The sequence below is a fragment of the Meleagris gallopavo genome, chromosome 4 (assembly GCF_000146605.3).
Source record: "Meleagris gallopavo isolate NT-WF06-2002-E0010 breed Aviagen turkey brand Nicholas breeding stock chromosome 4, Turkey_5.1, whole genome shotgun sequence".
In the NCBI taxonomy this organism is placed as follows: Eukaryota; Metazoa; Chordata; class Aves; order Galliformes; family Phasianidae; genus Meleagris; species Meleagris gallopavo.
The window spans coordinates 66,852,340-66,873,804 of NC_015014.2; the positions used below are offsets into that span (position 1 = coordinate 66,852,340).

General features: G+C 36.1%; 1 protein-coding gene across 1 annotated transcript in view; it reads right to left on the reverse strand.

Moving 5' to 3' along the window:
* LOC104910913 (catenin alpha-2-like) overlaps positions 1 to 21,465 on the reverse strand; it is a 57,431-nt gene that overhangs the window by 30,518 nt on the left and 5,448 nt on the right. The window contains exon 2 of the mRNA XM_010710655.3: positions 17,596 to 17,748. Coding sequence (XP_010708957.1) covers positions 17,596 to 17,733 — 138 coding nt within the window. The 5' untranslated portion in view covers positions 17,734 to 17,748. The remainder of the gene's footprint in view (positions 1 to 17,595; positions 17,749 to 21,465) is intronic.

The window sequence follows — 21,465 nt, forward strand, 5'->3', positions numbered from 1 at the left end:
CATTGGTATTTTAGCTTAAGGAAGGAAATGAAGAGTATAGTAACTGAATCAAATGAGTGGGATTGAGTAAAATAGTTCAATAACAGTAGTGGCATCATGTTTGATATTACACACTACTGCAGGAAAGGTGATCAAGCTTCTCTAATATGCAAGAATTCATATTATTAGTGAATTAATTTTATCCTCATATATTTCGTCAAGACTATTATTAAGCAGACTATATACATAGGTGAGGGTAGAGCTCTATTATAAACACATATGACAGATTCAGGAAAACTCCTTCATAATAAGAAAATAAAAATTTAAAACAGTGCTAAACAGACTCTGTATATGAAATGCATGCCAAAAATAAAGCTGCTTAAATAATACATTTTTTCTATTTATTGTCTGCAATGAAAAATAATCTCAAAAAATTGCCTCAGGTTGACATTGAATACATTTTATATCCTCTTCAATATATTCTACCCTCTCTGCAATTTTAAAGTAAAGCACTGCAACCTTCCAACCTTTGCTATTAATTTCTAGGACTTTTCTACTGGTCAAATTCAGTAAACATTCACAAACAGTTTATGTTGACCTAAAATGGCATTTCTTACTGGGAAAGCACTCGTGAGAAATTTTACAGAGCTTCTCTTTAGTTCTAGGCTTTTCTAGAATAATTCAAACCTGTAATTACACAGAAATGCATTTCTGGATTTAATACCCAATGCATTTGTTTGTTTGGAGGGCTCTGAAGACTATAATCAGCACAAGATTCATTTCAAAAGAACGGCTTTGCATGTTATGCAAACAAACAGGCCACATTTATCTACCACCTACAAGCCTTACCCACTACTGTCAGGGCTATTCTCTTTGGGATTATATTAGTGGCTGATGCCTCCAACACAATTTAATGAGCCATCTTACATCTGAATTGAGAGGCATTTTCATTGAAAATTTCTACTGATTTTTCATGCAACTCACATTTTCCTGCACCATCCTGCCATTTTTCAGCCTTACACAGTCACACACTGATGTCAGTATATTTATCAAACAATTATAATCTATCACCTGAGAATTTGAGCTTCACAGACACTTTATGTGTTCCTGAGATACTTCAGGGTATTGACCCAACAAAATATACGTCAGTACATTGTAAAGTAGTTGAAACTGCATATCCAAAAAAGGAAAACTTAAAAAAGAAAAAAAGAAGCCTAGATTAATTTTCACTTGTTGCTTCCCATATCATCATCATTCTGTCTGTCTGGACATCAGCAAGTAATATTCTAGGAAGAAGCCTTTATTTTAAACAAGGATACCCTCACTAGAGTCTCTAGGCACAGAGCAGATTACTTCAGATGACTAAACATTGTCTCACTGTCACTTTAGGTCTATATATGTTCCCCACAATTCTTTCCTGTCATAAAATGCAAGTACCTTGTGTAACAAGGGATGCAAATGGTTCCTTCAAGAAGGTTTTCTTAAGAAAAATAAATAAATAAATAAATAAATAATCCTATGTCAATATTCTTAATTAAGAGAAAGCCACTAAATAATACCTGTTCTTACATTTGCTCTCCGATCCTCTTTTATTTAGAAATATAGATACACTTATTAGGAAAAAAAAACTTGGGCTAGCTCTTGAAGTATCAGTGGAAGGATCATATATTACCTCAATGTTCATCAGACAAAGAAAGTAGAGAAAAGATAAAGCAGAGATAGAAATTATATCACCTGATAAGTCATAAGGAATTATAATGGTTCTGACAAGTTACATACACAGATGAGCATCTGTAATAAGCATCATACTTGCACAATCAATTTTAAAGTCCAAAGAAAAGAGATCAGAGATAAAGCATCCAAGAGATCAAAGCTGATATTGAAAAGATTGAAGGGAAGTCAGTAGCGATAATTTAAGAAAATAAATTCTATTGTTAGAAAAAAAACTTGCAAAACTTCACTTAGAATATGCTCAAAAAGAACACTGAAAACTACACCAAATATAGAGTTTCTAGGCAGAATGGGGAAATAGGACATCAGAGAGAGCTACAATAATGTGTTACAAATATATCTGAGATGACTACAAGGGAGGCTCTTAACATTCTGGAGTGAATTTAATTGTATACATGTAATTTTCAAAATGAAATTTAGAAGATTTATGATCATTATGCCAGTTAAATCCTGGCAGTGACTTCAAAATAGGTACTGGGAAGCAAGAATCTCATTCCAAAAGAGAGTTTGAAAGTCTCTGGAATTTGCAGATTAGAAATCAACTTGAAACAAGAAGTTACTTCACAGAATATTTGAGTAATTAGATTTGGCTAATTGCTATTCTTGACAATGTTTCTTGCATGTCTCTAACACTGAATATATTTGCATGATTCTCAATTACATCTATAGAGGCCTTTTTCCCCCATTGCTCCTTTCCTTTACAGCAAGTCTCCTGCACCTTTATGGCAAGTAGTAAGATATTCTGCTTTCTTCTTAAGTGCAGAATTCATCCTGAATCCATATGCAAAGTTATATTCTACACGAGGAACTTAAGAAGAAAATTTTACCCTAAATGTCTTCTAACACAATGAAAGGCTCTTTTAAGCAGATATCGAAATGAAGACATAATAATGATAATTATCACATAAGTATGACAAAATTGCATAATGAGGTACAAATACAAAGCTGAATTTATCAAAAGATCTCCTTGTAGGTGATTACCTATATTATATATATATATATATATATATCTAAAAACTTTGTAATAAAGTTTCTTATTAGGATGAAAGCAGAGTTTCAGATGCTCTTCTTTTATTTCCTATTTAATGGAACCTGTTAGCACCAGTATTATTTTGGTTTTCTTAGTGAAAGGAGTAAGTTTTCTAAGTATTTTATCCCTATGGTTCTCATTAAAGTCAGTGGAAGTTTCTTTCACTTTCATGAAACTGCTGTGAAAACTGAACTCTTCATCTACTGCAATTACAGGGTTGCAATTGGCACTTGTTAAGTATTCAGCTTGTTCTACAGAGTAAGAATTTCCTGGAAGTTTATCTTATGGTAATATAATCATTTTAGCTATTTAAATGCTTAAAGTAGAGGTCAGCCAAGTTGATCTGTGTCCCATCTGTCGTGTTAAAATCACATGCCAAGATAGTTTCCAGTGCAAATAAGATGAAAACAGGAACATCTTTGACCAGACACCGTGGACTAAAATAACGTCAGAGACCTCAGTCAAACAGGTTGAGATTCAACTGACCACAGGCAGTGGCAACAGATTATTCTTTTTCTGCAGCTTAAAGGAAAATATTAGAGAAACATATATCCAGCCTGTATGAGGTGGGAAACGTTGATGTTTATGGACATGGGTCTTTGATTTTCTTACTTTCAAAGAGACTTTATATTATGACGTTAAAATAAGGAAAGAATCTGATGTAAATGAAGCGTTCTGGGTTTTCATAAGAAGGTAATTACAGGAACATAATGCCCTCACTATAAGAAATTGAATACAAAATTAGAAAAACAAAAACAATCTCTACAGGAGAAAACTTTTAATTCAGACATTAGTAGTTACAGGGTTAAGACCACTGTACATAATTCAGCATCAGCAGTTAAAAGGGCATCTATTGCCACTTAACAGATTAGGTTCTCTATAAAGTTGCATGAGAAGGTCTCTTCAGCAGGAATGCATGCCACCTATTTTAGCTAAAGGCTGCTAATTTGAGAATGCAAAGAAGTCTTTGTTTTTTGTCAGTAAGAGATAGAGAAGGTATAGACAGTAGCCATCTTAAAGGATAACTGACAAGTCTAAGGTCAAAGTCAGGGACAGTGAGTCTCATATTGTATATCATTAAGATCCTAGCTATTCAAAATTAATCCTGGAAGTTTACTATATTTACTTTTACTGGTTTATATATAGCAAAGCGTAGGCTGTATTTAATGGCTTCTAAACACTTGAAGATTCTTGCCTACTTCTATCTAGTTTACTATTTTAAGTGATATGTAAATAACAAGTCAACCAAAATCCAAGAGATAGTATGGTTTAAATCTAGAAACTAGAACAAGGAGCGTGAAAGGAGTGATGAACTGCTGAAAGGAATCACGATGATTAGACTTTTTCTACATTTGTCATAGGTCTACTCTATGGGCAAATCACTTTGCCTTATAGGATATTAACTGCAAATATAATGATAATGATTAAGTTTCAAAAGTTTTCCCAGTGAGTTCAACAAAAAAACCTTAAAATTTCTAGAAAGACAGACTTTTGATACGTGCACAACGCAAAGATGTTTGAGGCAGGAAGTATAACCCAAATCCTTAGATAACCTGAGCTGCTGTATTTCTACTGAGTGCAGTCAAGGTGGAAGCCATGGATTGAAACCTGTTTGATGGAAGCTGTTACAGCTCCTGTGAAGATGAAGAAACTCTTCTCATCTTACACTAAGCATCTGCTTTTATATGCTTTCTTATGGCTCTCAAAAAGCCAAACATTTTTTGGAATATTAAATATTATCATAAAATGAAAAGGAAGAAAAGTTTGAAGGTGTGGGAAACAATACTTCCTTAGAAGACAAAATTATGTATTGCTGAAATGGCAGGTAAAGGCAAAGAATGGGATGTCAACAGTAATATTGGAAACATTTTTGTCTTCTGACATTAATAAAAGAAAATTATGGATCATTCTAATAACTGCCACCAAAATTGAATATATTTAGCTGACACCTATTTCATGTGCAAATAAGTAAATTAAAAAACGGAGTGATTTCTCAACAGAAATTGATGAGTTTTATTAAAAATAAGAATGAAGAATAAAGTAAAATATAATTGTTGGCCATGACGTGGATGAGATAACAGAGGTTCTGCAGAAAAACTAAGGTAAAAGTGTACTTGTACATTCCACTCCAGAGCTCCTACTGTTTTCTGGCTTTTTGCCATCTCATTCTCTACACATCTTTTCAGATGGAAAAGCTGGTATCAGGGACTTTCACAAAAGAAAATATATGGTGTGACTCTGAACTTGCTCTCTAATCAAAAAGGGATGGAGAAGAGAAAAAAAATAAAAGGTTTTTACTTGGGGTGAAAAGAATATTATAGCACATTTGAAAGACTAGATGAGCAGACAGTAAATAAAAAGACTGACTGAAAATAATCAAATGAAATGAATAATTTATGTCTGTAGTACTTTTATATATTAAAGGTTTTAAAAATGACTTGTCTCAAATTAGTATGATTAATATTTTATGTTTATATAGAACCTTTTGTATAAGGTTGTCAGCGATCTATTCATGCTATTTAGACTTATTATTATTCAATGAAGGATTACAGTAAAACTGAAATATATGATATTCTATGATTTTATGATATAGGTGTGAATCCTGACATGTGGAATTTGATTGTCCTTTGATTTTCCTTACTTAGACTGATTAAGTGAAATATTAAAGCTTTCTACTTCTGTTACAGTGTTTGACTTACAATATACATCAAGATAATAGAGTTATTTGTTCCCATCCTATCTATAGGAGACTGTGTAGAAAGTCTGCTGGCCACAATCCTCTGGCTGTGACCATTCTATCAATTCTTTATCCATCAAATAGCCTGTCCTTCAAATCCATGACTTCCCAATTTAGAGATAAGGCTGTGGTGTGGGATCATATCAAAGGACTTGCACAAGTCTAGGCAGACAGTATCAGTTGCCTTTCCATTCATTTTCATCACAGAAGGCCAACAGATTGGTGAGGTACAGTCTACTCTTGGCAAAGCTGTGCTGATTCTCACATATCACTTCCTTGCATGTGTATTAACACGTCTTCCAGGAGAATTCCTTTCTCTCTTAAAATTGGGAGTGATATTTCCCTTTTTCAACTCATCACAGACATCACTTGACAGCCGTGACTTTTCAGGTATGACGGAGAATACTTTGGCAACCACATCAACCAGTTCCTTCAAGACTTGGGGATGCATGTCTTTTCGCCCCGTAGATTTGTGCACATTCGGTCTCGTGAGGCAGTCCCAAACTTACTCCTCTCAAAGTGAGAGGTGTTTTGCTCCCCCAACCCCACAGTCTGTGTATGACTAGATGTTGACTTTTGTAGGTATGGAAGTCAGCAGCACACCTGAAATGTTGGCAGTAGCTGCACTTCAGTTTTTATAACACAAGCTAACAAAATTACCAAACATTCTTTTGTAAAAGGGATGTCCTTTGATATTGTCTGACAGGGATAACGCAAAGCCTCAGATCTTTTCCTTTTTTATTAACGCTAGTCACTTACGCTAGCATTCCCATAGGAATAATTATCCTACAAAGGAAGTTATACTGCACATCAAATGAAATATTGTCATTGCTTCTTTTGCATTTTCCCCACATCTGTCAAAAAACTTCCATATGTTCGTTTCCTTATTTTCTTCTTAATGTATGGTGCTGAGTACCGTCACCTTTCTTCTGACATTGTCATTTTTTTTTCTTTTTTCTTCAACAAAAACATATTCAAAAGACTTTTCAATAGCATAACAAATGCTAGTTTAGGATCTTGATAGGATCTTATTGTGGCTCTTAAATGCTTCCTTGAGCACAGTAAAATTTACAAATCCCTTTAAATGGTACAGTTATTTCTCAGAATGGTAACAGTTGATCTGCTATACATTCTGCATGTCAATGGGTAAGAATAGTACTTGTTTTATTTTGACTATAAGAGGAAAAAAACCGAAGGCATTTAATTGATACTTCAAAGGGTACAATTGCAGAATCACAGGCTTTGAAGACACACGTAACATTTTCAGTGTTATGCGAAAAATACCACGTCAACTATTTGCCTGTGATAAAAGGTTCTCTTATAAAGCAGTGACTTGACTTTCTCACCTAGCTACAATAGCAAAGATATTCAGGTGACATCACTACCCTGTAAATCACTCAGATTTTAGAAGCAGGGCCTTTGTCCTACAAATCTTTTGACTACAAGAAGTATAAGCATAAATCTTGACTTTAGCTCCCTTCTCTATCATGTGTCTTCAAACATAAGGTATTGTAAGGAGATTAAGACTTGCAGAAACTCTTCTCTTGAACTTTTGAAGTCTTGAAACCACTTCAGTATCACCCGAATACATTTTTACCTGGAGTTTTATAACTTGTCTATTGTGCCAATAAACTTACTGTGGAGATGACACTTCCACTCTAAACTCCTTTTCTCAGCTACTTACAAGTTTCTCAAGACATTGTCTTCAAGGTGACATTCCTTATGCTTTCTCTAGGGCCAAAGGAAAAAGTTTCTGGAGCTTTGAAGAAAATCCACTTAACAATTTTATTTGATGCTCTGAACTTCAAAATAAAGCAACAAGACCAAACACTTTTCATGCTATGCCATGAAGTCAATCCTTTTTACTATCATAGAATGGCTTGTATTAGAAGGGATCTAAAACAATTTTTGACTGAATCGCAATCCACACTTTTGTTACACTGTTATTCTAGCAGAAAAGTAAGGTGTGTGGTTTTTTTGTTTAGAAATCTATCTTCAGATTAGCTTGTAAAAAGCATTTCAAACACTGAGGAGCCTTATTATTCAGATTACAGCATCATACTCCTAACACCTAGATATTTTCTGAATGAGTGTAGTATTTCCCTAATGACGTACGTCAGATTTGCAGCTATATATGTTTTCATTGAGCTCAAGTTTATATCTAGAAAGATAACGAACAATAGTTTACTAGATTCATATCTATCTGCAATGTTGGATTTTCATATTTATAATACATGGATTGTCAATAAGTAGTAGTAATAATAATAACTAAACTCTTAAAAAAAACCTAATCCCATACATACTTAAGTTTCAGCACCAGTATTGCAAGCAACACTGATTTCTGTTAAAATTTTCTTCATATGCTTCTATAGAAAAGAACTTCCAGCAAAGGACGTGCAGTTGTCCAAACAACAACTATCCTCAGGGAAACAAAAGCATGGTTCATCTGTCTCTGCTGGTTGCCTGAAAATCTATTTTCACAGAAACATATTTTAAAGTAGCACAGGCCATTGAAGACTTAGATTGTATGTGGGAAAACACAGTAACAACAGTTATTGAACTTATCCAGAATGGCAAAAGCTGCATTTCCTTACTCAAAACAACAGAAAATCCCAGAAAAAGACACAAAAGCATTGACGTGACATGACCTTTTCATTCAACTAAAAATGAAAAACACATGCTTACAAGTATTACTTCCATCTACTAAATGGTAAGAAAAAGTCAGAAAGTTTGGGAAGTTGTTGGATGTACGTATAAAGCAAGTATCTACACGAAGAATAGAATTAATATAACAACCATCTTCAGTTGCACAGATGAAATGTGGAAAAAAACATAAGTGCTAAAAATTATGAAATATCAATATTTAAATTACAGGTGGAGTAATAAACTTTACCACTAAGGGAAGATCACTGTGATGTTACTGTACCTTTAATCAGTTATTCCAAGAATCAGTGAAAAGTTTCCAAAAAAACTTGGCATGAAGATTTAATTCATAGTTTTAGTCTTCCTAAATACTAATACAACAAGGTATTAATGAAGTGAGGGTAAATTGATCTGGGTGCTACTGTGAGCACTCAAATATAGCTTATTGCAAGTTTCCCAGTGCATCCTCCTTCTCATAGTAAGGATTCCAACGAGTCACATTTTGGCAATGCAAAATATTTTGACACTTGTGCAGTATCAACTAAATGGATACAGTACTGGCACGGATGCATACAGTACCATAATCCCTTGTTATGCTTGTTAGAACCTAGCTAACAGAATACAGGGACATAGCAGGATAGGGTAAGCTGTGCCCTACACATTGCGTAAGCTCAAGCAACACTGACAGCCTATACAATGTCCAATGAACATATGACATTGAGGTTTGGAGATAATATTTTCACATTTACATGTTTAGATCTAGATTAATAAGCATATTATTTAAGAATCCACATCTGAAATTTTGACTCACGTAGAGAGATTGCATTTTGATTTGTTTATAAATCAAAGCTGCTACAGCTTTTGTTAGAAGTCATGAGATTTTTTTTTTATTACAATTTCTTTTTCTGTTTCAGCTAGAAGCCCCATCATTAATCAGGTCGTTTTGTCTTCAGGCCTTTGACATGGCTTTTCCATCCAAAAATCATCTCCTATGATTTTTAAGCATTACAAAATGCGTTTTATTTATGACTCATTTTCTTACAAATATTCTTTTCAGTCTCCTCAGAAGCACTTACTGCTTGCACTGAACTTTCTCACTTCCTAAGAAGTGCTAAACCCTCTGTTTCTGTCCAGCAAGCTGAAAAAAGCTCAGGTGATCAACTCGCTTTTGCTACAATAATGTAAACTGTTGGTGTGCTTTCTATTTTGTCATGAGTTTGGAATATGAACATATTTAAATATGTATTTAAACTTTCTCTTTGCTTCTCACTGATTTCTATCCTAAGTTTCATGGTCTAAGAGAGGTGTTCATCAATTTTTTTCCCAGCAATATGCTGGATTCCCCATCTCTGGAGACATTCAAAGTATACTGGATGGGGTTCTGGGCATGCGATGGAGTTGTAGGTGTTCCTGTTCACTGCAGAGGAATTAAACCAGATGGCCTCTAAAGGTCCCTTCCAACTCAGATGACCCCATGATGCTACGGTTAAACTCTTCTGTCTTACAATGAAAACTGAGAGCGTAGTTCATATCATCCACTCGTTAAAATATAGCCATGTTAATACATCATAACAAGAAGAGAAAGATGCTAAATAATTCATTAGCATAATTCTAAAATACCCAATACAGATACAATTAATACACTTTTCAAAAATCAAATGTGAGTCTATGAATAAAGAATGAGCATGGCTGGGTGGAGCCGTCTAGAAAATATCACCTCTGAGTAAATAACATGTTGTATATCTCATTTGCCATGCCTTAAAATCTTAACCTCTAGATCTCCATGATCAGAGACTGGAAATGGGGAAGGTGTCTGAATTAGACATCACAGAATCATAGAATGAGGTTGAAAAGGACCTCAAAGATCGAGTTTCAAACCCCCTGCCGTGAGCAGGGTCACCAACCACCAGACCAGGAACCCAGAGCCACATCCAGCCTGGCCTTGAATGCCTCCAGGGATGGGGCATCCACAACCTCCTTGGGCAACCTGTTCCAGTGCGTCACCACCCTCTGAGTGGAAAACTTCCTCCTAATATCCAACCTAAACCTCCTCTGTCTCAGTTTAAAACAATTTCCCCTTGTCCTATCACTATCCACCCTTATAAACAGCCGTTCCCCCTCCTGTTTATATACTCCTTTCAAGTATGGAAGGCCACAATGAGGTCTCCCCAGAGTCATCTATTCTCCAAGCTAAACAAGTCAGTTCCCTCCACTTTTCCACATAGGAGAGGTGCTCCAGCCCTTTGATCATCTTAGTGGCCCTCCTCTGGACCACTCCAAGAGCTCCATGTCCTTCCTTTGAGCAGGACTAGGAAAGTCACCCTGCCCCTGTACTCAGCATTGGTGAGGCCTCACCTTACGTACTGTGTCCAGTTTGGGGCACCTCAGTAGAGAAAGGACATGGAGGTGCTGGAACAGGTCCAAAGAAGGGCAACAAGGCTTGTGAAGGGCTTGGAGAATATGGCCTATGAGGAGAGACTGAAGGAACTGGGGCTGTTTAGTATGGGGAAAAGGAGATTAGGGCGTGACTTATTGCTGTCTTCCAATATCTGAAAGGAGATTATCTGGAAGGAGATCACAGCGAGAGCAGGGTTGGTCTCTTCTCACTAGTGACAAGACGAGGATAAATGGCCTTAAATTGCACAAGGAGAAGTTTAGGTTGGACATCAGGAAAAACTTCTTTACAAAAAGGGTGATTAAGCACTGGAATAGACTCCCTAGGGAGATAGTTGAGTCACCAGCCCTGAATGTGTTAAAAAAACATTTGGATTTGGTGCTCAGGGACACGATATAGCAGAGGGTTAGGGTAGTATGGTTAGATTGTGGTGATCTTTAAGGTCTTTTCCAGCCTGGGCAATTTTATGACTCCTTTGCTAGGGGCCCCAGGCCTGGATGCAGTACTTCCAACACATTGGGAGCAATGGCATAAAATAAATGGAAGTCATTCTCAATAGTAAATAACACAAATCTTGAAGGCAATACAGTAAGAAAAGGCAGTATCTTGAAACAATCAGGGCAAAAATATTTTGCATTGAAAGAAACAAGAATGATAAGAAAAAAAAAACCAAAAACCAAATTGCTATATGCAGTGCTGATTTTATAGTAATTTTTCTTAGCAAGCAGAGGAATAACAGATGTGACAGCAGAGTTGCAGGTGACCTACATTGGAGGAAGAGGCCCGACTATCAATCTTCTTCCAGATTCCTTGAGAACATATCCAGTGCCCTTAGTACATTGGAAGTGAGTAAAAAGATGAGAGTCTCAATAGAAGTCACATAAGAAATTAGCTGCCCTTCTACTAGGTATATCTTAATATTTGTTGAAAGATACATACTTCTTAGAAACTGCTCTACTTGCTCTAACGCATCCTTCTTCCAGCTGGAAACAATGGTCAACGACAGAGAAAATCTAGTGTCACAAGCAATACCCAGCTGCAACACATAAATAGAAGGCAAGTGATGTTGCTAACCACTAGAAGGACAGGCAGACAGCACCTTCTGTTATCAACCTCTCTAAGATTATTGTCGCTTGTTGAACTTTCCACTTCCAATCACAGTCCATTTTCTGTGTTAAGAGAACTTTTTCTGTGTTGTCAGAAAACTAATGGGTTGTTCAGTCACGAATGCTAGTAATAAATCTCAGCTGCTAAGTGAGGAGGCTTTCATATTTCCTGCCCAGTGAAAAGATATATCAAAAAATAAAACCCCAAACAAAACATAAAACAAATTGAAGGTAGGTACACCACATACCTGCACAGTGCTGATTTCTTGTTGCTAAACAGAGGGGGCTGAGCAGCCTTACAGTTAAGAATTAAACACCACATCACGATAAAGATACCAAGGATGCATGCTAACAATCTGAAAGCAGTGATTCTGGTAACTAGTTTTATTTCTCTTAGTGATGAGGGAATAATTAAGGAACTTCTCCCTAATTCCTTCACTTACCTAGTGGAAATAAAAAAACCCCACATCTACTGCAATTGTTTTAAGTTCAAAGTTCAGGCTCCCAAGGACCCCTTTCACTAATAAGATTGTATACCACATCACTTCAAAGCAGTTTTTTCTACGGAAGATTTGGAGGATGACTCCCACTCTAGATGCTGTGAATGTACTAAGGTCATACATTCAAACAATGGGTTAGGAGCTGTCATTAATTCCATAATACATGGGATCAATTAATTAAAGAGATACCAAGAGGTCTTTTTGTATTATTATACAATTTTAAATCACATAGACTGCTATTTGATTGGAGTGTGCAAGATAGACATAAGCAAGTAATAAAACTTGAAAGATTTTTACTTTGGGATGATACTGTGCCACACCAATCACACAGCAGAGCAGCAAGATCAGACTTGAGTAGTAAACCTTTACTTAAGCAGGTGTTATTCCCTGGAAAATATTTTTCAAACATTATACTGTAATTAAAAAGGGAGTAATTGGACTTCATCTCTTTTACAGACAATAAATAAATGTGGTTTATAAACATATAAACTTTATTTAAAATGTATAGGTATAAATGAGGTTAAATAGACAATTTTGGCTGATAACTGGAAAATACTGGGCAATTACTGGGAATAAATTTTTCTGCAAGGAGAAAACATTTAAGAGAGTATGTTTCACAAGAAGAGTATGCAAACAAAAGCAATATTAAAGAACTGCAAGAAAAGCAAAGTGGCCAAAGTACATTTTAATTTATAGAAAGTTCCCCATAAAAGTGCATATTTCCAATAAGTGAAAACAATGAAAATGTTCAGTCATTTGGTAACAAATAGGGATCTATTGGAAATCAGATAACAGAACCAATAATAGCTTTCTATCTGCAGTCCCAAAGCCAGAGATGCATTCTATTTGAAATGAAGATGCCACACAAATCTACCGCTTCCTTTCTTTTGTTTAATCTTCTACTCTTTTTGGAGTTAGAAAGGAGAAATAAAAGCAACAACAAAAAATCATTGCTCACAGGCTGCTTACTTTATGTAGCATATGCTTATTTTGTATATCACAGAAAGAATTGTGAACAAAAGTTACCCTTAGATTCCTTCGCTATGAATATATGAATAAGTGCTATGCTATGAAATAAATTCAGCAATTTAAAAATAAAGAAAATGGAAAAAATTAATAGAAAATGATTGCGATAACAGTCAGTATCACAGCTTGTAGTCTGCTTGTTTGTTTATTAGGAAGTTCTACAAACTTCACTATATTGACAAAGTAGCTCTCCAGTAAAGTTATTCCTCTTTTAGCCAGCCTGGATTTTATCAGAAAGTTTATGAGGGCAGGTGGTGAGGGATTGTTTTCATCATTTGCTGTAGACAATCATTCCATTCCCAAATTGTACCCATGTTTGTGTTAATAGTGCAGCCTGCAGACCACAGCAAGATTCCATAAATACTTCCTCCTACAGAGGACTTCATAAGCTCCAGAGCCAGATCCATACTGCCTGAAGGTAGAAATGACTTTTGCATGAAAGCAATCTTGAAAGTTTAGACATTGATTGTTTAACTCCTTTAATACCCTGTCTTCTTCAGGAACAGGTGCACAAGAGCCTTGGAAGAGCAATTATTTCCATACATCACTTTTTTTTTGTAAGATGACTTCTGCTGTGTTGATCTAAGAACTAGAAGAGAAAATTGGTACAAATCCCAGTGCACTACAAATGTAGCTTATATAGTGGCTAACAAGTTAAAATAAAGAGGCTCTGGCTTTTTAACTTGGTTTTTATTTAAGAGTTTAGTAGTAACATAGCAGAAAGTTTTGTCTTGAAAGGCTTCTGGTTCATTTTGTCTTAAATACATATAGCCATCCAAGGTGAAGAGATGAACTACCTCGATCTGGCTGCAGCAGGCATCCAGAAGAAATAACTGTAAAGAAGCTCAAGCCTTTCATATGCTCAGTTCAGATAATTGGGCTTGTGGTTTTAATAATCTTCAATACACTCATGATGCTTACTAGGAATTAAGAACATCTGTTGCCCACAGAGGGGAGAAAGACCTGAGATGGAAATTCAAACTAACATGAGCATACAAAACACTAGGTTACAGAAGCAGCCACAGCTTCAAAAGCAAATCTCTCAACTTGAAGGGCTTAAATTAATCTTATCTATGACCTTCTTTATATTCCTTGATTAGAACCAAGGTTTGTCATCTTCTAAATGTTATTTATCTAGCTAAATTAATGTCAAGTACAATAACAGGATAAAACCCCATCAGTGTCTAAGAGCAAATCCAGAGAGGTATACATTTTTCATGATGGAAGTTGGATACAGAAGCTATGAAAGAATATTGACACTTTTATTCATTACCAGAAGCAAATAGCTAGCTGTATACTCTGATACTGCAGTGATGTGAACTTAAACAAAAAGAATGGAAAACTTCAAGTAGTATAGTATTTATGAAATCTCTCATGTAGGAATACACTTTGTTCCTTGAACTAAAGTTTCAGAAATAATGAGTCAATTTTTTTTTCTTCTTAGGCTTGTTACTCTAGCTTGAGTCTGCCCTAAATTCCAATTCAGTTCATGATCTTAAAACAAGGTGTTGTAGATGTTGTGTGCTCCTTATGAAGATCACTAGTAGCATCTGAAAGGAAGATATCGTGCCACACCACAAACTTCATTGGTATTACAGGTACTATAGACTCACACCAAATAATAACTTCACCTGCAAGTCCAGAATCTGAATACTGCCCGAAAGAAACCCTGGCTTTGCACTCCTTATGGATTAAATGCCCTGAGAACCATTCTGAAAGGTGTTTCCAGAGGGGAAAAAAAAAAAGCAAACTATTGGGTTAGATATTAGATGTTACTACTGCTGTAAATCAAGACTAAATACGGTCTTGAACACCATAGTAAAATTTCATTTTACACTTCCCACCCATACCTCCTCTCTTTCCTAAATCAAGTAAGTAGAGGTCTCTGAGCAGGTCCAAATGCTCATTTCCTATGCTGTCCATGCTAGCAGTTATTCTTCCTTCTTGTCTTGAGTGTGCAAGCCTGTTACCGTATTTATGATAAGAAAACATATGACCAGCCTGAACTTAGGAGCTACAAATACACTTCTTGAAAAATGAAGGGTAGCCCGCATTGTACATTATGAAAGAGTTCCAACACTACCTTTTGTTCTTCTTGACATTTTAAAAGAAAAGAAAAACAACAAACAAGAACAGTGATTAAAAAAAAAAAACACACCACATCAAAAAACTCTCAACTGCCTGAAGTCATTCCAGGATCCTTTTCAAAATGACAGCTGCATGAGCAAGAGGAAGTTAATAAAGATTCCTGTGAGCCAAACAGGCAAAGGCACTATAAACCAAACAGGAACAGAAATGCTGTCGTTAGGTTTCACCAGCTACCAGCTATTATCCAACCTTGTGATGCTATTGATTTGCTTGCACTATATCAAACTTTAATCACCATAAACCATTGCCTAACACAGCTCTTCCACTAGCAAGTGTTCTTAGTATATAACTTGAATTGTTTTGGACAGCCCTGGAAATTTTTAAGCTCATATGAGATGAAACTGATAAATACATGTATGCTCCATAAAAACCTTCATAAAGAAGGATTTGTATAAAATTGGTAGGGCAACTTACTTTCAAAGTATTGTTTTTAGCAGTTTCAAACTTGGTACTGAAACATTTCAAGAATAAGAATTCCTTTTTATGGTATTAGAATTGTTGGAAGTAAACTTCAAGGAAGAATAATGCAACTGACTTTAACTCCTCACTAACTGGTGAAGTCCTAGCTGACCTTGCATAAAAATACCTAAGTAATAAAAAACACTTAATTGGTAGAGATCTACTAGTGGTTTTTTCTACCCCCCATCCATCTTGCAAAGATGGGAAGCCTGATTTGACTCACTGCTTCAGCTATAAGGTCCTATAATATGAATTCACACCGTTATTAGTTAGAAGTCAAACATATTCTCTTGAAAGAAAGCAAACAGCTTGCTTTCATAACTCTTAGAGTCTACTGCTGTTGAATTTCATCTCCCAGAAAAACTAATTGAATTTTAATAATTTAATGGGTAAAGTTATAACAATAAACAGTTCAGCAAGCTAAGAGTTAAACCTAGAAAGTTCTACCAAACAGAATAATAAAAGTTCATTAATAACACTATTTGATGGAACAAATTCTCAGCTGCAAAACACTCTTCAAAATAACAACCACCATTAGCTGTGCATTTTCACCAGTGATGAACAAGAGCCTGAATGCTGCAGTCATAAAAATGTGCACTAGTGGAGATACTCACTGCTTCATAGCTGCTCAACACCATTATCACTAGGAAAATATTGCCCATGCAATTCATCTTTCATCAGCCTGAACAGCTAGAAGTCAGAAGGTACCAAATACAGACAGTATGGTAGAGCAGCATGTTAGGACAGCCCAGCCAAGACTGGTAGTGTGCTCCATGGTCTTCAGACTCGTAAGGAGTATGCTCCAGACAAACATCTTATTACCACCGAAAAGACCCCACACATTTGTCAGAACTTTCTACTTTAGTCAAGAGCAACAAAGAAACCTTTACTCCGCTCAAGAGCTGGGCTGCTAGTGATTTAGGACAGAGTTCATTGTAAGAATCAAAGTCTTTCAGAAGCATAGCTCAATACTTGTCAAGTTAGTAGCTCCCTAACAACTTTTTTTTTTTCTCCCTGCTTAAGAACACATAGTATAGCTAGAGAGAAAGGATATTAAGCTGCTACATATTCTTCAAAATTACGCTAGTACAGAGAAGTTCATAATGCCACATAATACCAAACAAATCATTGAACTGCATTTGTCTTCAAGAAATACAAGCATTTTTCATAGTTCTTACACTCTCAAAGGGCAAATGGCAACAAACATTACCATTTTCCTAAAAGTCTATTCAGTGAGCATCCAGCTTTCAATCATGATGTTTTATTGTCCCTGTGGGAGAACTGAGCTATTTCAGTATCACCCATGAAGCCTTGAATTTATTGCTTGTGAATTTGTAGGTCTCTTCAGAAACACATAATACTAAATACATATATGGAACACATACCTTTCAAAAATAAACATGGCATTAGATTATACCTTCTCTGTATGTCCTTTCTCCTGTTTTTCTTTGGTACAACTAGCTCTGGCTAGCTGAAAGCAGCATTGGTCAGTAGCAGATATTTTGAAGCACTTGTTTGGCTTTGTACTTTGAAATGGGAACTTTACATAATATCAGTAAAGCTGAACTGAAATTTGCTTCTCATCGCTCTCAACTTTTGACAAAATACCAGAAACATTTTAAATGTGCTGAATTGCTCTAACAAGCTACTAAATTATAGCACGTGGTTTTCTCTGCCATCTAGCAAGATATTTGCTGTGCCATCACAAAGTTGACCCAAAAGGGTCAGCTGAAGCCTGTACGACATAACTGCTTCCTCTAGACTCCAGCTGATGGACTGCTATCCTTGCTTCTCTTAGAGGGACAACTTGGAAGCCTAGTGGCATCAATGAGATTGCTTACCTCAACGAGCTTGTTGGCATGCTCACGGAAGACCTGCGCGTACTCCTTCACTTCTTTCTCATTGCCGCTTTTGGCGGCCTCGATGAGAACCAGCAACGGCACGTTGGTCTCCAGGAATGAATCCGATATATGGTCCATTACTGCCTTCCGGAGCTGCAATGAAAAATAAAAAAGCAGAGCAGTAAATAAAAGGAGAATTATCAATATACAGTCCCACCGCATTCATTATATTCAAGCAATGATGTGTAACATCTCACAGCATTGTACAGGAGTTTAGACTTCTTTCCTTCCTTACTCCAAGCTATACATTTGCAGCAAGAATACAGATATCCAACTGCTAAATGCCTGAGATTCATGCTGATTCACGCCTCTAACCCCAGTGGACCAAGTGGCTCTGTATAGGATAATGATGATTTCTCACATAATACACTGAAAATTGATGAGAATTGAAAGCTGCACATTATTTACAAAAAAAAAGTTCAGTTCAGTTAAAAACCAAATATGGAGTAAGAAGCTTAACTTCAAGTAACCATTAAAATATTAGTATGAATGTTAGAATGTATCTAAATCTCCTCTAATTCCTGCACTGAATATTATTTTGAGTTTATCTTTTAGCATGTGCTTTGTGCTTCACACTCTTCCAAATACCTCCAGTAGGTGTGAAGAGAAAACCTAAGGACTTTCCAGGCAGGATTAGTAAACATGCTACAATTTATTCCAAAGAAAAAAAATTCTGTACAAGTTTTCACAGATTAAACACCTGTTATTTCATAAACACCTGTTTGAGACAATATTATTCTAAGAATTATGTCACTGATGACTTCTCTACTTTGCTAATAACTACTAATTCACGTTAAACTTTGCTAAAATTTGAAAGACTGACAGAAAGATGAAATCTTAAGTAATTCTACCTGGAAATTTCATTGCTCTATAGAAGTATGGGTCAGAAACATTTTTAGCATATTTTATTCTGCTATTGGGTTGTTAAGAGTGAAAAAGAAAACTAACAACATGAATTCAGAGACAGCAAGCTGGGAGCCATTCACCCTGAAGCTCTGGTTAGCCACAAGTCTCCTTCGATCATTCAGTTAGATGAATGTTCAGCCAAGGTAAATTTTTCTATTTTAAAGTCCAGACTAGAAAGCTCTCACTAGACAAGGTATTACCTAAACACCACATCATGTTGGAAACTGCTATATTATTAGGCATAATAAATACATGATTTGAGATAGAGTTTGACAGCAGCACGTGACAGCTCTATTTCAATAAAGAGAAACCTAACCTGGAATATTTCTATTCAATCCCATAGTGGTACACTAAAAACAAGCAGCAAAGCAACTTCTTAGCACATATGTACTTGCATGTGGTTCTTTTTACATAAATTACAGTTAAAGAAACCAGTGCATTAGGAACAGCAATCCTTAATTCCCACAAAAAGTTAATTCATCTCAGATTGCATCTAGAAAATATTTTTCCACCTACAAAATGATTTAAGTCACTCCGAATGGCTAAGACAGTAATATACATGAAGAAGGAGGAAAAAAAAAAAGAATGAAAAGGATAAATTGCTATGAGAGGCTTACCACAGGCTAGGAAACTGGATTGTGCTGGCCACTACCTATGACATTGTCATCACCTATTCTCTTCTCCTCCCCTCTATCTTCTCTTCAAGAACTTAATCTATAGCCAATGTATGTGAAGAGATACTGCCAGAAAGGATACGTCTCAAGTTTACATAATTGCCCACTGCAGATATCCATCTTCCACACATACTGAGAAAACCTGCACCTAAATTACATGCCTCACTTTTAGACATTTAGTTAGAATTCTGAAGTCTAGCATGTTGAAATAAGACAGACTGTAGTATTTCCAAAGAAAAACAATGTTTAAAAAAATCCCAGGTGGTCTCCATCTAATTTCCAGGGAAGATCCTTACAGGAAAACTCTTAGCTCTCGTTCAATACAAGTCTCAATAAAACACACTGTTCAGTTCACTGTCTGAAAAATTACTGTAAGTCTTAAATGAACACTAGAACTTTTTTTTCCTGTTTATTCCTTAGGGAATGATATTTCAGAAGCTTAAGAATAATGAACAAACAATTCATTTTTTTAATTCAAGATTAATATGGTATTATAGATCTGATCATTCAGTGGCATCAATAACAGGATCAAGTGTATCTTCAGCAAGTTTGCAGATGACTCCAAGCTATATGGTGTGGTTGACACATCTTAGGAACAAGATGTTGTGTAGGGAGACCTCAACAGGTTCCAGCAATCGGTCCAGGAGAACCTCATGACGTTCAACAAAGCCAAGTGCAAGGTGCTACACCTGGATCATGACAACCCCTGCTATCAGTATGAGCTGGGGGATGTAAGGGTGAAACACAGCCCTGCCAAAAAAGAGTTGGGGGTACTGGTGGATGGGAAGCTATACCAGAAGGGCCGGAAGTGTACACTTGCAGATCAGAAAGCCAGCCATATCCTGGGCTGCATCAAAAGATGTATGACCAGCAAGGTAAGAAAAGTGATCCTGCCCCTCTGCTCCATGCTAATGAGATCTCACCTGGAGTACTGCATCTAAATATGGAGTCCTCAGTAAGGGAGAGATATGGGCCTGTTAGAGCACATCCAAAGGAGGGCCACAAAAGTGCTCAAAGGGATGGAACAACTCCCCTGTAAGGACAGGCTGAGAGAACTGGGGCTGTTCAGCCTGAGGAAGAGAAAGCTCTGAAGAGACGACCTGATTTGGAGGGAGGGGGGCTGTAAGATATTTAGATTGCATATAAGGAAGAAGTTTCTTCACATCAGGATGGTGAAGCACTGGAAGAGATTGCCCAGAGATGTGATAGATGCCTCATCATTGGAGACATGCAAAATCAGGAGGGCATGGCTCTAAGCACCCTTATGCAGCTGTAGATGTCCCTGTTGATTGCAGAAGAATTGGACTAAATGGTCTTTAAAGATCCTTCCAACTCAAATAATTCTATGATTCTATAATTATAAGAATGCACCTCATGGAACCCTACAAAAAGTCTCAGGATGTTTATTTACATGTGTATTCACACATCTTATTTTCATCAGTATTAAAATCACATGTTAGAAGACAGTAAAACACAATAAGAGCATCAGGTAAACAACAATTTGGGCTCTCCACTGCAAATATGCAGCAACATAGTATTTGAATCAAAATTCATGAATAAAATGGATATCCTATGGTAACTATGTGGCTTTCTGCAGATATTTCGAGCAGTTTAAAAAATTCCTGAATTCTGACCATCATAGGGTTTGCTAAATAAATGAATGTTATTTTCATATTCCCTGTTATTCATAAAATAGTACATTCCTAACCTCTCTCGTAAACAGGCATGACCATCTTAGAAAGAAATTATATTCTGAGTTTTAGGATACCCTCACATCAAAGTTGGAAGGTATATTTAATGGTTTTTATATACACAGGAGAACACAAATTTTACTATCCATCACTACAGGCTATAAAGAATGACTTGACAAAATCATTTATTAGATGTGACAGGAGTATGAACACAAGACATTCATCCAATTGCTCAAATGGATACATGACAAGGTAATATTAATAGCACAAGACAAGACATTTAAAAGTATTAGCTCAGCATTACCAGTCTATTTGATTCAATTAAGGTAATTCATCAAGGTAAATAACTACTCGAAAACTAATCTTATATGTTCCTCAGTACACTGCAACCAAGTCCAGCTAAAGTGATGGCTTATGCATTGAGAAATTTTATGGTTTCATACAACTGACATCAGCTCAGAAGGGAATGAGAAAATTCTGTGACCTGAATTTAAATGGTCATAAAACATGCAGTGAAAAAGGTCAAGTTTTACTCTAAA